Raw genomic sequence first — 18,246 nt, forward strand, 5'->3', positions numbered from 1 at the left:
AGACGAACAACCATACTCACAATCGCACCTATGGACAATTTGGAGTGTCCAATTCACCTGCCATGCATGTTTTTGGAATGTGGGAGGAAACCGGAGTACCCGGAGAAAACCCACGCAGTAAACATGTTAAACATGTTTAAACATTTAAACATGTCTTGTGAAAATTTAACTGCACAAAAAAAAAACTAGCCACCAGAGAATGCTAGAACTGCAGAATTGGAAATCAACCCGACTTCTTTTAGGAGATGTTTTTAATATCGTGACATGACGACGACGATATATTGTGGCATTTTTAATATCGCGATATCACAATATTGCCATCATCGTTACATCCCTTATCTATGAATGGACGGAACATTTGCGTGTCTGTCTGTGCTCTCATTGGGGAAGACGAGGAGCTCAGGGTCACGCCTGTGAGTTCGCCAGCGTTACTCCCCGCGCGCGAATCAAACTGCAGAGGTTGAAAGACTGGGGGGGAAACAAAAGCGGAGAGTGATGACAGACGAACGTGGGGAAAACAAGACGAAAAGAAGAAGAAAAAAAAAGCTCCTCAAGTCAGCGTCTTCACAAGTGTCACTCACTGTGACGCCGCGTGAGTCTCCAAATAGCTCGCCACTGTCAAGTTTGTGCACGTGATGCAGAAAAAAAGAAGAAAAAAAAAAAACAGACCAGAGGCGAGACGTATTTGTGTGACTGGGATGTATTTGGCGGTTAAAGGGATAATAAGACAGGATATTTTGGCAGGGGGTGGATTAAATTTGACCTCGTCAAAAGTTGAGGCTAAGTATAAATTATGTACTTGCACTAAAGAAAGAAATCCTAGTGGGCAGATAACAAGGCCTGACTTGATATTGAGTCAAAGTCAAAAGGTAATCAGAACCGCATTGATTTGCAATGCACAAGTCAATGCCGCTGATTCTTGGCTTCTGATAAGCGGCACATACCTTCATTGATCATTTTGAAATTTTCGTGATGAAAATTAAACAAAAACTAAAATAGGAGCCAATTATTGAGACGGTAACTAAAATTGACTGACAATTTTGTCAATGACTAAAACAGCAACACAGTGACGAAAATTCCTACAATCCAATCAGAGGGAATGAAACGCGGGTTGGAGAAAAGAACCACTCAGAAACTGTTTAATGTTTACATTTATTGTGCAGCTGTCAAATTAATCTCAAGCAATTATGCACTTTTTTAATTTAGGTGAAAACTAAATTGTATTATTGTCAGTTCAACATATTTTATTTAAGACACATTTGTATTAAATGTGTCTTGCGTGTTAAACTAGTTACAAATAGGTGTGTTATAATTTTCTGTATAAAAGTTGAAATGTATGCTGAAGGAAAATATCGACTAAACTGTCAATTTAGTCGCCTAAAATGGTTCTTTTTTTCATCGACTAAAATTGGATTAAAACTAAAATACAATCACATGACTAAATTTGGACTAAAACTTTAATTAGTCAAAAGACTATAACTAAAAGTAAATACAAATGTCTTGTCAAAATGAACGCTGTTACCTTAGTGATCGCTCCTCGAAGACGCCGATCATTTACAAACGACAGCTCGATTGCACAAAAACACGTCATCATCATTCGTCGTGTTTAATTTAATAAACGCCAAAAAGGTTGTCGATTGTGTTGAATTAACTTGATTTGACTGTGACACAGATGTAGACAATGACTAGGCTACTTTAAATATATATATCACAATAAAAAGACACGATCTTTATGAAATTCTGTCGAACCTGGACCTTGTTCAATTTTTGCTGAATATCCCCGCGCGACACTAACTGGCAAAGCGTAAATGGGTAATGAAGTTCTGTCTCCATGAATGAAAATACAATCTGCTGTTTTCATGGCAGCAGTTCTTAACCTGCAACCAGTAGCCACCACAAAGCTCCACAGCTAGTCGTCATGTTAGCGAAAGGCGTGCTCCTTGAGCATTTTGAATTTTAGCATATTCTAAAACCCTGGAAGACACCCTCGTAAGGTGTTCACTGTATCCGTATTATTTTTACGAAGTGTTGGATAATCAGAAGAATTCTGTTGAACGCTGAATTCGTGTCCTCAAAAAACACGTTGCAACCGTCAAAATCAATGCGTAATGGGGCTGAAATTGCTTGAGAAAGACGCGCCGGCGGCCTCCGTGTAAAAAACAAAAAAAACAAAAACAAAAAAAAACAAAGATCACTATAATCAAACGCTGATTAGGCCCACCAGCGAATCAGACGTGCCTAATTTGATGGTGCTAAGGTCGCGTAACAAACCGCAGAGGAAAAAGGGGAGAGGGAAACCGGCGAGGCATAAAAAGGACGCTTAGAGGTCGGGTTTGAACAGCTGCGCCCCGTTGGCTATTAACGCATGTTTCATCTAAATAAAAAATCTGTCAGATAAAGACGAAAAAGCGCTTAATTTAAAAAAATAAACAAAAGGGAACGGGAGGAGGACGAGGCGATAAAACTGTCATTAGCATTTTCATCACCTTTTTAAACCGTGCCTGCAGGTCAACGGCTGCCAAAAAAGACGGCAAGTGGGGGACGCTGCGAGCCTGCTTTTTTTCTCGTTGAAAAGTCTACTTTGTGTTGTTTGAACATAATTAGACCTGCAATGTTCTACCGTGTATTGACAGAGTGTCGTGCTTGCTCGACATAGAATTAAGTGATCAGAATAAAGAAATCACACGACGTACCATCACAACAGCCACAAGCCGACTACTAAGCACACCACGTTTATAATGAGTATCTACATTGAAACCTTGTGAGTACATTCCATACTAGATTAGCCATTTTGTGTGTGTGCAAGCTTAACAACCAATGAAAAGTATCTTCTTACTTACTTACTTGGTCCACCCCCCCACCCCCCACGTACTATTAGATGTCTGTAGATGCACACATTTGAGAAATGTTTTGTTTTTCAAAAAAAATCTCCACTGGTGTCAAAACTGTTCTCCAAAACAAATACTTCCTTGAAAAGCACCGATAAAGGCTGCATGAATAAATGAATTAAGTGCATCTGGCTTTGAGTGGACAAAGATAGAAAAAGGGGTGTAAAAAGGAGTAGGGCATACTTGGTGGCTCTAAAAAGTAAGACCAAGATAAATCATTTCAAAACTCACCATTAATGTGACCTATAAATATAAACGAATAATAAATATATATTTTGAGTGGGGAAATAAAAACCCACCGAAATGATGTGGTTGTACAGATGTGCTAACACTTTTCTAACCGGCTATGTGGTTGTATGCCAAATTAACAGATCACAAAGTCATGTTAAGTGGGAGCCGGCACACGAACCGTCATCATTTAAGGGTCCGTCTCATTAACCTCATATTGTCAACTCACTGAATGCTATTCGGTACTGTTCGCAATTCCCTCCAACTTGCCTCAACCTTTTCCATCTTAAAAATGTGATTAATAATAATAATAATAAATATAATGCTTCACTGTGGGTATTGCTGTCCTTTTGTTGCAGTTCTTCATTTGCGCAAAACAGCCGTATGGAGCCGTGGCCAAAAAGTGAACAGGGGTGTATTGACTTTTTATATCCACTGTACAGTACATGTAGAACCTATTTAAGAGAAAAGTCAGTAAATGGAAATGACTCATGTTCACCACCTCCTCCTGTTCTAACTCCCCCTTAGCTTTCTTATTAAAAAAGAGCCAACGTGCCCACATTCTGCCTTCCATCGTGACCTCAACACCTTTTTATGGGGGGGGGGGGGGCAGTAACGATTTTCCTACAACAACCCCCAACAAATAACATTTTAAAATATGAACTAAGCTGATCAGCGTACTTACTTTCCTATCCAGGATACCTGTTTCTAGGGACCGGCAACGCCCACGAATAGCGAAAAAACACATATTAATTGACGTCAGCTGAAATGCATTGGGGGGGTTTGCAGAAATCTTCCAAAAATCCTGATAAACATTAAATATAATATGTCGATAAGATTAGTGTAAATTCTACTCGATACCAACATTATGACTTTGTCACTATACCTGCATAAAGTATGCAAGTATATCGGCATAGCACACCTGTAAATTACTGTGGATCGGAAAGAGCGAGATATTTTTTTGTCTGGTGAAAAAAGACATTCTACTTTTTCCATACAGTGTCTAATATTAAAAAAGGTAATTTGGAGTAAAACTTCTGTCTTTTTTTTTTTTTTAATGAACTTAGGCCTACTGCGCTACATTTTCATGTTAGTCTTGATGGTGGTACATGGAGAGCGTCTGTTTTTATTTTGTTGGTCGTACTTGGTTGTAAAAGTTTTGTCTATGAAAGATCTTGTTGACCCTGATGGGGCATGAGCCTATTCTGGAAAAAGGACCAAATGTATGACGATTGCCTGTGTGTGCGCGCCTGTACGTGACTGGTGGTTTTCGTGTGTGTGCGTTGTTAAGTTATTAACATTGTTTTTCAGTTTCAATTTATATTTTAGCCGTTTTGGATTTAGTTATAGCAGTATGGCTCAATCAATAGAATTGTATTATCTGTCTCACTTGCTATCTTTAAGGGAGTTTTGTCTGTGGCCGGTCTCTGCCGGTCGGAAGAGGGGAGTCACAGGCTGATTATTATTGTTTTTCTCTAATCTGATTTATACCCATGGGAACAGATTCTCTTGTATTCACTGAGTTGTAAACAAATGTACTGTGGGCTGATGGGAGGAGACTTTTCGTATTCACCCACTTTTCAATAAATAATGATGTGCCGGAGTGGACGACACACAATCTGATGGAACACGGCTTCAGTGTCGTCAATTGTTGTCATCAGAAACTTCTGTTATAATGATACCTTTGCAAAGGGACTTCTTCACCAGGATCTCACCATTCAGTTAATTGAACACGCAAAGAGTACAATACTTAATATTGTCTACTCTAACAGCGTACCGCACCTTGGTGAGTAGCAAAAGCCTCTTCTGCAGCCGGCGCAGGAGCACGTCTTGCGTCTCTCGCTTCTTCTGCTCCTCCAGCGTTTTGCTGCGCTGCTGCAACAGCTCCGTCTGCAGCTCGGAGAGCGAACGCTCCACACTTCGAACGCTGAGAAAGTGAGGAGCAGCGTTAGAACAAAATTTTGCTGTTACTGAGTGAATTTAATATTTTCATTGGTATCCAAAATGTTTTTTTTCTTTTCAAGTTTGAATGAGAATATAATGTACACTTATTTTTAACTGTGACTTTTTGAAAGTACAGAACCATGAAAACGTTTGCACTCTTATGATAAAAGTTTATAGATTAAAGTTTTATCTAATGCTTCTCATTGGTTGATTAATGTTAATAAATCTGTTCATCTTTATGGTAACATGGATTTATTTGTGTATGTTGAAAAACAGTACAGTACGTTTTGTTTTGTTTTATCGCATAGCAAATTGCAATCGCAAAATTTTGTGAAAAACAATTGCAATTCGATTCTTTTCCATAATCGTTCAGCCCTCATCGCGACATCACGATATTGCCGTTATCGTTACATCCCTATTGCCCACGTGTCTAGTTTGGAAGGTTAAAAATGTGTGAGCAATTGGATAAAATCTCAAGGAGGAGTTTGAAACTTTGGAATTGGCCAGAAGTTCGAACAAGCCTCAAAACAGCTTCATGTTTCTTCTACGTCAGGGTTTTTTTTTTTTGGGTTTTTTTACCTTTACTTTGGCAGGATAAACACACAAAGCATCCTGGTTTTGTCAGTATCACCCAAAAAAAAAAAAAGCAAGATGCCCAACTGTCACTTTGGCAACATAACAATCAAATTAACATATCTTGTCATTACAAATTAAGGCAACGTTTTTTCCACTTTGACAACATATCATGCCTTCACTTTCGTTTCATATCTTGCATTCACTTTGTCAGAACAACAAATAAAGCAAGACAGTTTACCGGCGCGTTAAAAATATAGCAATCATCTTTGCTTTCGCTTTTTGTCAATATAAACGAGGCGACATGCAGTATCATGCCTCCACTGTGACAAGATAACATGCAAAGTAAGATATCTCGCCGTTGCTTTGACAAGCTCAACAGAGCAACACAGTGCATCATGCCTTCGCTTTGCCAAGATAAACAGACGAAGCCACCGATCTTCGCTTCACTTGCACTTCACCATCCAAAAAAAAAAAGCACTGTGGGGATCAATGACACAGCTCAAAAACAAGTTGCATGTCAAACCCTCTCAGAGACGATATGCTGTGCTGCTGTCGGGCCTGATCAATGGGACGGTAATTATACAGCGCAGTGGTGGGGGGTGGGACTAATAACATGGCGAGCCCGCCATTCCGTTCCCCTCCTCCGCCACCCATTCTTCTGTTTCTAATATTTCATAATGAGGCCCATACGGCGGGCAGCAGAGACGCTTGTTAGCTAATGAAGGCTTTCGGAGGAAGCGTGCGCACATGGCCCCCCCCCCCCGCAGACTTTCACCTCGGCCGAAGGAGGACGCCGTTAATTAGGCCGGCTTTCTCCCCTCGCCTGTTCCCGCACACATGCATTAATTACTATTAGAACCCGCTATCGGAACGGAGAGCAGTTTAATTAACTTGGTGACAATTAAGGAGTTGTCCGAGATACGCTGCAATGGATGTGCGTGCGCGAGAAGCATTGTGGTGGTTACCGGCTGTTGAGTGTGTAGTTCTGTTCTTTCAGGGCAATTTCCCTCTGCTGAATCTGAATCACCTCCCTGGACAGATCCTCTGGTTTCCTATAAAAACAATAAATGAAATTACGGCAAGATCAATGCGATGGCGAGCAAAAACGTTTTCAATATTGTCTTGCTGGGAGGCCGGTGGGGTTAAACCCTGCTTACAGTCCCACTAAAACACACACATACACACACACACACACACACGCACACGCGCGCACACACACACACACACGCGCGCGCGCGCACACACACACACACACGCACGCACGCACACACACACAATAGGGTGCATCAAAAAACACAAAACATTTTTTTGAGTGTTCCAATATATCTAGAAATTACACATGCTAAATATTTCTCCAATATATGATGGTTTAGGGGTGCCACCATATATATATTTTTTTATTTTTTTATGAGTAAATTATGGTCAATGCAATGTGAGGTCAAACAAAAGACGGCTTCTCAAGAAACTGAAGTGATCTTCATTGTTTCAGTTGGGTATGTATCGTCTTATTACATTTTACCAGCATATTTTTTGTGCAGTGTTTTTCGTGAATCCAAAATTCAGAGGCGGCCACCTTATTTGCTCGCCACCTCCAGCCTGAGTAACTGATAATGAATGAATGCTTTAACATGATAATAATCATTATCTTATTGGAACTATTATTCTTATTATTGAAACATGGAATTATTATATGTTGCCTGTAAAAAATGAAAGCCAGTCAGTTGAGTTTACAGAATACATGCACGTCATGGCGCATGGTCAGGGCTAGGGATATTCGATACCACTTTTTTCCCGACCGAAACGCAACTCTTGAGTAGTCACCGCTACTGATACCAAATACCAATACCACTAGTAAATAAAGTTCCCAACACATAAATAAATTGCATGAAGTTAATGGCAACTTTGTATTCATGTAATATCTAATTTCTTGTTCCTGATCGTAAAACGGCCACAAAAGGGCGGCCGATAATGGTATCGGTTACTGCCGTGAGTACCAATACCTTAAAATAAGACTGTTATTGGCACCATTACCTGGTATCGGTAGTCACCCATCATAGTCTGGATGATACCCCACCTCTGCCTCGATTTGAGCCATTTTTTTTTTTTTACTTTTACAGCCATAGAGGCCTTTATATAGTTATTTTGTGTTCATTTCATAAAGCTAACATCAGCTAGCTAGCAAACGTTTGCTAACCACAGTTAGGCTAGTTAAACAAACCTATTCAAAAAATTGTTACATGATAACATTTTAATATGGACCAGTAGGTTTTTCTTGCAGTACAATAAACCCTGATTGATATTAAATGATACATTTTTGACTACTAAAGGAAACAAAACCGTTTTATAGCTACAATGGCACAGAAAAGCTACTAGTAATGACCCAATTATAGTTGACTATCATATCTGTAATTGTGTTTTGTTTGTTTTTTTACTTTTACAGTCATTTAGGTCTTTATATAGTTATTTTGTGTTCATTACATAAAGCTAACTAAGCTAGCAAAGTTTTGCTAACCACAGTTACGTTAGTTAACAAACTTATTTTTTTTAAATTGTTACATCATAACGCGTTAAGCTGGACCAATAGGTTTTTCCTTTTATATAAAGAACACTGTTTGATATTAAATGAAAAAAATCTTGAGTTAAAAGAAAAACATTTTGAAGGTTGAAATGGCACCAAAGCTAAGAGAAATGACCCAATTAGATTAAAAAGAGAGATCAATGTACGTGTAAAAGTCTTTTTTTTATATAACTGGAACAAAATGCAATGCCAGCCAAATTAATATTTTCACATTAAAAATGACCATTCAAATTTGATGCACCCTAACACACACACACACACGCACACACACACTCACACACAATCCATGATGCAGAAGGTCACATTGGTCAAGCGAGAGGCTGAGAGCGCAACTACCGGCGTGTCGTTAGCATTAGCGTTGGACTGAAACGGGCCACTTAAGCCACCGCTTAACACCTGAAAAGTGACACGACGTCAGAACCTTGAACAACACTTGAATGCTGGACTGTGTGCAATAAATCGTCGAGTGGTACAAGGTTATGTTATGGCTGAGGCTTTTTTTTTTCTTCTCCCGGCTTGACATCCTGCATGTAAGGTACTGATGCGAGAAAGAGGGTCGTAAGTTCTGTCTGTGCCTCCCAGACTCATAATTAAATGTCTGGCGGTATCAATGCCAGGCTCTGAAACCGCTTTTACACTTTTTACGCACACACATTGGTGTGCATCGGATGTGTAATGGAAGAAGTGAAAGTTTTTGCTTCAAGACAACAGACATTGTGCCTTGAAATTGTTGTGAAATTCAAAAAATAATTTTTTGAAACTAAGTTTAAAAGCTCTGTGGGCTAACTTTTCCATTCATGACGGATTCAAAGAGTGCCCGGCCATCGGGCTTAGTTTGTTTGTTAGCCAGTTAGCCTCTAGCATTGCTGTGGGCATCCGACAAGAAAACAATAATAATAATGCTTTTTTGGACACTCAAAGACGCGTGTGCTCACACATTCACACTGTGGTGGCGGTAATCTACTTAAGTACTGACTGAAGCGTGGCTGCCAGCGTGCGCCTACGGCCCCTCCCACCACCACCACCACCAAACATTCGCACCTTCCATACACCAGTGTGAGTAGCACTGGAGGCAATGCGTGTGAAGTGCCTTGCCCAAAGACACGACTTGGGGAGAGCGGGGATCGAACAGCCGACCTTCCGGTTACTGAACGACCGTCTCGACACCCTGAGCCACGGCCGCCACACGACGTGAAGCACAAAATGTAAAGCGCAGCACAAATACGATTAGATGTGCACTTCGAACCTGGAGCGAGCTAGATCCTTCAAAAATCAATAGGGCGGCCATTGTCAAAGCATGAAATCTTTGGTGCCTTGGCCTTCGATCAAAATCAATAGGATGACACGAGGCAACAATTTCCTGGGGTATTAAGGAAAATTATGCGAAAATGACAACGTGGACCGACTCCTCGGCCATCTTGAGTCGTTCAAAATCAATGGCGCTCTTGCTCTGGCTGACTACCGACTTCTACATTAGCCTCCACATCCGATCACTTCAATTCCGGCAGGGCTGATGACAAACGACGAGCCTGTTGAGTTTGAAGTCGGAGTGGGGAGGTTGGATTTATGCCGCTTGCCTGTGGGGGGGCGGAGCATCGGGGACTAACGTAAACTCATGACTAAAATATGAGGCACCGTGAATCACAGGATGGAATAACTACAGTGATTCGCCACAGCCTTGAGCGCCAGGAATCGGCCTCAAAACAACATCCCGGTCTCAGAAATGGAGGAGAATGCACAATTTATTACGTCGACATCACTTCCTCTTTGCAGGATCAGACAAAAAGCTACTTGAACAATAGATGGGATCGTAAAAAAAAAAAAAAAAAAGGGAAAACATTTTTTTAGTGTGCCCATATGAATTTTGGGGCTATTTTCCAACATTAATCTTTTTTTTTTTGTCAGTAAAAATGGATGATTCCTCAAAAATTCAGATATGCGCAGGAAGTTAGCGTCTGCAACCTACACAAGTAACCAAAACATAAGAAAAATAAATAAACACAATTTCCCAAATTTGGGAAATTGTTCTTATGTTCATTGAGATATTTAATTAAATCTTAATTTTCTTTCGAAGAGGTTCATATATGCCAAGCACTGTATATATATAATGGGTGCAATGATACACAAGATTCACGGTTCGGTTCCATATATTACATTAGAGTCAGGGGTCGATATTGTTCTGATTTTTAAAAAAATTAAATGTACATAAAAATAAAAAAAAAATTGTAGTTTATTGAAATGACCAACATTTCGCTTTGACTCAAAAGTAAAAAAAAAATGTAATCTGGTATAACAATACCTGCTTCATTATCTGCTGCGCATACTTAGAAGCTAGAACCATATTTACAGTATATGTTAAAAATTTTAAAAAGCACCTCGTCAAAAATTATCTTCTCTGGTGGATCCGTATCAGTCGAGTAGGCCTATACATAAAAAAAAAATATCTCCCTTAATACTGTGTTTTTGAAACATCATTCATGTTTTTAAACGTTTCAACCATTTTAACACAGAATCATCCAAATAACAGCTTGTGTCACCAACGGGTTCCTGACTTTATTTTCAGCTTAGGCAGAATATAAAACACACACTTGATCCCTTAAATAATGTTTAAAAAAAAAATGTTTTTGTTCTGCATACTTGCATAAAAAGCACAATGAAAAAAATAATACTGTACTAATACAAAATAAATTATCTGATGGCAAAATGACTCATCTTCTACATTCTAATGTTGCTTTCGTCCCTCCTCATAAGAGGTTTCATTAGCTGTGGCTTGTTTTGTAAACATCCGAAGAGCTGCTGGGACAAGAAAATGCGAAGAGGAGGCACAATCCACTGCAGCAGGATCAGGAGGCGGCCCGGGGAAGTTTCTAAATATTTATTTGCTGCATTAACCTTTCGTGTTGAGCCTCAGTCATGCGGCTGCCCTTTGCCAGCGGTATGTGCAACGCACTTGTTTATTTTTGGTTTAATCCACGGCACGGGGGCGCGGCCTGCCGCCGACACTTGAAGAGATCATCATTGCGGTCTGCAGGGGAACCAACGGCACAAAACGAGCGGCGGTCTAACGAAAGCGAGCCGGGCTCTGCCTTGTCAATTACGAAAGGTGACTGATGAGAGCCGAGTTGCGCAATCAGATCGTTTGAGATAAAGCTCATCAAAGTGCAATGGTGTTCATTATGGCGCTCCGCGGGGGTCGGCTCACCTCGGCCCGCCACTGTCGCGCCACTTCTCCGGCTCCAGTTTCGACGAGTGACAAGATTGACAGAGCAGCGCACGGAATATTGATTCGGTTCGGGCACAGAGGGCGAGACGCAAAGATAACAATTCACTGATTCACTTTGATTGAGGCTCAGTTTGATGATAGTTAATCGTAGCGATATGCATCCATTTGCTAAACTGTTCACCATGTTTAAAAAAATTGAACAGCTAAACCTTTTGCAATTTACTATCACCAATTTGTCTAATTGTTTCGTTCACGGGGTAAAAATTTGGAAGCAATCAGACAATATTATATAAAAATGGCCGCTTCAAACCAAAATGGCAGACTTTATATGTCTTTGCGGGCATGTCTTCTTGAGATTTTATTGTGAGATAGCTTATCAAATTCCATGATGCTAATTCAAACTGCTCTTGGGGTCAGAATTTATCTTCAAAAATGATAAAGGGTGAAATTGAGCCAAAATGGCCGCTTCAAATTAACTGGTAGACTTCCCTGTGTTTTTTGGGTGGCAGACTTTTTTGTTGGTCGGCTCATGATAGACATGTCTACCAAATGTGAAACTGGCTTCTAAGGCTGAATTTTAAACTGCACTGTGTATGGGTTAGGGAACGGCTGGTGATTGGTGGAGAACCAGGAAGTGATCTGTGTGCTTGAATGGGTCAAGTTCCAAAATCACCACCACACATTAACAGACAACATGGAAGCAGCATCACAGTGGGAAACAACAGAGCCCAAGAAAAAATAGCTGACTACCAGATCAGAGTGAGATGTCGCTCTCATGTGTGACACGAAAAGTAAACTGATGAAACGCATCAACAACGTGCAAGTCAATTAAAACTTAATACTGTGAACCTTTTTGCTTCCTCATCACGAGCACAAGTCAAGTTAAACACCCAGAGGTTACGTTCCATTTAGCATTCTGTTTGCATCACTGTCACACTTAATCACAGGGACGCCGCGCTCGCCGTGCGCGTGCATGTGCGGGCACACGCGCACGTGTGTGTGCGTGCATTTTCAAGGGCGGCTCGCAGTGTTTTATCATCTGACAGATCTGCTCGGCTGCTCAAAAGGAAACAAGCAATCATTCTATCATTACCTGTTAGGACTAGAAAGCATTAAGACAAACACAAGGCAGGTATTTAACACACACACACACACACATTTGTCTTTGTGTCATCATGGGGACATCTCATTGACATCATGCATTTCCGAGCCCCTTCCCCTTAACCCTAGCGATAAAAAATGATTGCCTACCCCAATTCCTTACCCTTACCTCAATCATAACCTAATTCAAACCCAAACTCTAAAACCAAGTCTTGACCCTCAAAAACAGGATTGAACTTGTGGGCACCACCAAAATGTCCTCACAATTTCAAGTCGGTCCCCACAATGGTAGTTAAACCAGGAAAACCACGCACAGACACACACACCAGTACACAAACACGCACACTATTAGAAACCAACCCGTCCTTGCTAGGGTATTTTTGGAGAATTACCACAGCTCCACCTACAGGCCTTTTGTTACATTACACTGGTGGGGGCGCGCACCACGCACACACACACTGACCTGATGTTGAGTCCAGTTGATTGGCCGAGGTTCTCCCATGCTCTGACCTTCTCTGTCAACCTCTGTGTGTTAAAGAATCATGTGTGCACAACCAAATTATGAATTAAAAAAATAAAAAATGCAATCACACCTTTAAAAACGACCAAAATGTTGACGGAAGTTTATTGTCATACCTCCTTCTCCAGTTCCATGTTGACCAAATCTTCTTTGGTCTTGGCCATGCGCTCCAGCTTCCTCTTCAAACCCTCCGCCTCTTCTTTCAGCAGGCCGCAGTTCTCTCTGCTCTCCCTACATTAACACAATCAACCACTGTCATGTCACACGTTGACGTTAAAATTCCCTGCTTAAAATGGCCGCCAGGATCCAAAATGGCAGGCAGCAAGCAAATGGGGGAAACTCAATGAAAAGGCACGCCTGACCTGAGGAAGACGTTCTCCTCTCGCAGGCGCTTGAGCTCCTTCTCCAGATCGGGCACTCTGCTGGCCTCGGACTTGACGCACTTGACGATGGCGAAGTCTTGCTCCTGGAGAGACAGACGCCTTTCCAACTCCTTGGGGGGAAACATACGCACGCAAAAAATGGTTGCTTGGCTGTCTTATGCGTGTGCGTGTGCGTGTGCGTGTACCTTGATCTTCATGACGTGCTCGGAGCAGGACGACTGCGCCGCTTGGAGACTCTGGCACAGCTCAGACACTTCCTGGTACTTTCTGATAGAAAAAGGACCGATTAGGGGTGGGGCACTTCCGTGGCCTTCCAGTGGCCATTTTGTGCCCGAATACCTGCGCTGTAAATCCAGCTGCTCCTGCAGTGCCTGCTTCTCCAACTTCTTAGTGGAAATGAGCAAGTCCTGGTTTTGAAGCTTCTGTTTCAGCTCTCTGATCTCATCCTTCAGGCCGATGGCGGTCTGCCGACACGATATGAGAGACAATGAGTCTCATGAGTAGTTTTGTGGGGCTGCTCAATACTTGGATCCCGCTTCTAACAACAATTATTGCGACAGATTTTTATACAACGGTGACAAACTCCTCGAGTTGTCTTCATATAGTTTTACGGGACAGGTAAGTGGATACCACTTCTGACAACAAATGTTGAAAGCAGTATTTTCTACACCACTGTGAAAAATAATGGGAAACACTACAAGTTGCCTATCCCGCTTCACATTAATGGTCATGGCATACATTTGAAAATATACTGTTAAATACACAGAGAATAATTAATTGGACGACTTGTGAATCCATGTAACCCATCTCTGACACCAATCATTTCTCCATTATTGTAATAAAAACTGTGAAGGGTTGACATCGTGTCATCTTGTGGGGCCGGTCAATCATTGCATCCAATTTCTGACGCCAATTGTTGTGGCAACAGTTTGCTTTGCGCATCACTGTAAGCACCGGGACACATTAAGAGTGGTTCTGTTTTGTGGGGCCGGTCCATCATCGGACCCCATTACAAACACCAAATGTTTAGCCATGATGACCTGGAAAAACGTGAAGAATGGCCTATGTTGTTTCCGATGCCAATTGTTGCAATATTTCCTATTTTAGTGAAGTAAACGGCAGGAAAGTTTGAGTGCTGGACTTTGCATGTTTGTGTGTTTTTAGCGTGTGAGCGTGCATACCTGGTTCGCGGTGTTGAGTCGGCCGTCTCGCTCGTCTAGCTTCTTGCCGAGGCCCTCCCGGTTGTTGATGAGTTCGCGGTTGGCCTCCACTTGCTCCGCCAGCTTCTTGACGGCCTCCGTCTCACGCTCCTCTGACTTCTTGAGCCGTGATGCAATTTCACTGTTCTTCTCCTCCAATTGCTACGGACGCAATATAAATGAGGCCGCTGCTCATTTAACTTTTGTTTACCAGAAACAAGATCATCATCCCTTGTGTAAAAATATCAATGCACTTCACAACACGGCCAGCAGGGGGATCATTTTCATTACTGTTTATGTTTATTGGAAAAACAATTGATGAATAAATCATGGAAAATTAGTAACTAATTTTTATAAATTCACAAAAATATTATGAACAAAGATCACGGGGCTGGACATAACTTAGATTGTCCTGGAATTTATATTTTTAATTAATTGAAATAATTTAGGGAATATTTAGTTTCATTTTAAAAATAATAAAACCTTTTCTTTAATATTTTTCAAAACAAGCGCCACCGTTAAATTAAAAACAAAAATCAAGGGATAATTGAAGATTCCTTTAAAACAAAAAATGTATTACTTTGTTTGATTAAACATTTCTTTAAATGTAATTTTGACTTTCAGAAATGAATTCACAAAACAATTAAAGAGACTTTGAACAGCCATTTAAAATGACATACAAGTGTCCTTAAATATTGTTTACACATTGCCCTCCATAATTATTGGCATTTTTCTAAATAATATAGTACAAAAATTACATTAAAAAAATGGATAATTCAACATTTAATTGATGTGCATTTATTCAATGGGAAAAACATTTACCACACAGAAATAATTCTCTTACATCAAATCCCAATAATTTGCACCCTAATGGTAATAATAGACTTTTAGTTTTAACACATCCTAAACAGCGGTGCCAACAATTGTGGAAGGCACCGTTGTGAAAGTTAATTGACAATGAAGTTAATTAAAAACAAAGAAAAATATGAATATCTAAAACTAATGCTTCATCGTAGAATTGAAAATATATGTTATTTTATAATTTTTTTTATCTTTAAAGACTGTGGTTATTCTGTTCGGCAAGATTTCAAGTGAGCCTCCCGGCGAATGAGCGAGGCCGAGGCTCTGCGCTACCTTCAAGTTGCACGCCGTGTCGCTGGCACTTTTCTCCAGCTCCACGCGAGCGCGTTTGTGACTCAGCTCCATCTGCTTCTTCTCCTGGTCCAGCTTCAAGTAGCGACTGTGCGACTGGACCTTCTCAGCTGCCTCCAATAACTACGCGGGAAGATACGTGTTGTGAATGCACACACTGAACACAAATATAAATGCGCGGTTGTTTTTGCCCCCACTTTTCGTGAGCTGGAGGGACGCAAAGATCTAAAACTTTTTCAACATGCACAAAAAGATTCAAATACTCTTCACAAATTAAATCACATTTCATTTACATAGTACTTTTCATACATAAAAAATGCAGCTCACATTGCTATGTAATTAAAACATCCATAGTACAATAGAAAAAGAAAACACACACAACCTGAGAACGATGTAAAAAGACATGGCAGGGCACAGAGAAACCATGTGAGGAAAAGCACCCAAGCGCAGCTCACCCACATTGAAACCCCACGGCCACAAGGAGTGGCACCATCCCAAAAACCCGCGACTCACACTGACCGTGGTAGGCCCCACAAAAAAAAAATGTTGACCTATTTTAAAATCGAATTATCCGGCTTGCTCGATTTTTCCCCCAGCCCTATTTCAGAGTGGCCTTTTATTGTGGCCAGCCTAAGGCACACCTGTACAATAATCATGCTGTCTAATATGCATCTTGATCCGCCACACCTGTAAGGTGAAACGAACTCTCGACGTAGGAGAAATGCTCACCTTCAAGATTTAGACAGGAAACGGCTTTTTGTATATGTCGAAAAAGTTTCAGATCTTTGAGTCCAGCTCACGGAAAAAAAGGAAGCAAAAACAAAAGTGTTGCGTTTATTTTTCTTCGGTGTACATAGTGTGTCCCTGCGTACCTCCATGCTGCGTTTGTACTTGTTCTGCAGGTTGGTACCGGCCGCCGCCGAGGAGCCCGGCAGCTGGGGAGAGCGCCCGGAGCAGCCGATGAAGGAGTTGAAGGACTTCAGGGTGGAAAGCACGGTGGTGTTCTCGTCACAATCCATTGCAGGAGGCCCTAGAAGCCAAATTTTCATCACAAATAAAAATCACAAACATTATGTACTCATTCCTGTTGCATTTCATACATCACAGTTACACACCTTTAAATCAATTAAACAGATGAACATTAAACATGATATTACTTATCAGTTACTCAGTACTTGCATTCCATTACTTATCAGTTACTCAGTACTTGAGTCATATTTTCATTTCATTGTTATATTTAATCAAGTAATGTACAGTATTCCAACAGTAGGCTACTCAGTAAACTCGTACACATTTTGGGTACTCTTCTGACCTTTGATTATTTCAAGAGCGCCCCTATACTATACGCATGAGTAGTTTAGTCATAAGTTTTGGTAGGGGTGCAGCGGTTCGCCTATGGGATCGGTGGGTCACACTTTTTAAAAGTCAGGGTTCGTGATCGGTGATTGGTTGCAACACACGTTTTTTTTGCACTGAAAAACACATCGGCAGCGCCGCGAATGTCTGTCCAATATCGAATATCCAACCTAAAACTAACTTCACCTCGGTCGGCCGGTGGACATTTTCGGTGTAATAACATACAAACAATAATGGTCCAAAGAAGGCATTTGGATGCTGTCGCTAATTTTAAATCTTCACAAGTAAGTTTCCACCGCCATTCATTGCCAAAGCAAGTTAAATAGGCTTGGTAGTCTATATGTATTTTTTTATTTTTAACTGCGCCGTTTTAAGACTTTACGTACCCGTCTTCACTTCGGCGGCGTCTTGTATGTGACGTTTATTCGATGTTTCGTGCGGGTAGCTGATAAGTTATCTTGTTGCTTCGGTTGTAGCCTAGCAGCTTCACGTTAGCATCCCTCCTGTTTGTCTCAAACCAACTATCGCGAGAACTGACAACACCAGAGATCTTATCATAGGTGAAGACTTTCCAACATTTTGAGCGTTTGTGTTATTTTATTTTATTATTTATTTATTTAAAAAAAAAAATCATTTAAAACGTACTTTGTAATGGTTAAGGTCCACTTTTCCAGAAACTTACTTTGCATATGCTGGAAACAGGCCCGTATGCCGCAAAACAATACACGCCAACACGGAAAAAAAAATTACATTTAATTTTAAACATCGATGTTATAAGGGTTGGGTGTTTTTCAATCGATGAAATGAGAAGAATTATACTGATGAAATGGAGCAGGAGAACTGTTACGTTAGTGTTTTTTTTTTTAAATATTATATGATATCTTGGTGACTTCTCCGATGGCCGTGAAATGGTTGCAGAAATGACGTTCAGTTTCGGATATCACACATTTTTTAAATCGTTAATTTTATTATACAATAATAATAACACAAGGGGACATGAATCCAACGCAGTAACTCTAAAAATCTGTTTTTTAAAAATTGCCTCCACTTGCAATGTTGGTCCAGTAGATAGAAGCAGTGTGACGTACGACAAAAATG

General features: G+C 40.7%; 1 protein-coding gene across 1 annotated transcript in view; it reads right to left on the reverse strand.

Annotated features, from left to right (window-relative positions):
• mad1l1 (mitotic arrest deficient 1 like 1) overlaps positions 1–17,660 on the reverse strand; it is a 43,060-nt gene extending 25,400 nt beyond the window's left edge. Inside the window, exons 1-11 of the mRNA XM_086083529.1 lie at positions 17,535–17,660; positions 16,665–16,822; positions 15,775–15,915; positions 14,623–14,802; positions 13,781–13,905; positions 13,627–13,708; positions 13,421–13,551; positions 13,175–13,289; positions 13,002–13,063; positions 6,602–6,688; positions 4,899–5,043 (exon numbers count right to left, since the gene is read on the reverse strand). Of these exons, the coding sequence (XP_085939655.1) occupies positions 4,899–5,043; positions 6,602–6,688; positions 13,002–13,063; positions 13,175–13,289; positions 13,421–13,551; positions 13,627–13,708; positions 13,781–13,905; positions 14,623–14,802; positions 15,775–15,915; positions 16,665–16,811 (1,215 nt within the window). The 5' untranslated portion in view covers positions 16,812–16,822; positions 17,535–17,660. The remainder of the gene's footprint in view (positions 1–4,898; positions 5,044–6,601; positions 6,689–13,001; positions 13,064–13,174; positions 13,290–13,420; positions 13,552–13,626; positions 13,709–13,780; positions 13,906–14,622; positions 14,803–15,774; positions 15,916–16,664; positions 16,823–17,534) is intronic.
• Positions 17,661–18,246: the final 586 nt, after the last annotated feature.

This window comes from Leptonotus elevatus, chromosome 8 (assembly GCF_054856555.1).
Source record: "Leptonotus elevatus isolate MCC_2025b chromosome 8, RoL_Lele_1.0, whole genome shotgun sequence".
NCBI lineage: Eukaryota > Metazoa > Chordata > Actinopteri > Syngnathiformes > Syngnathidae > Leptonotus > Leptonotus elevatus.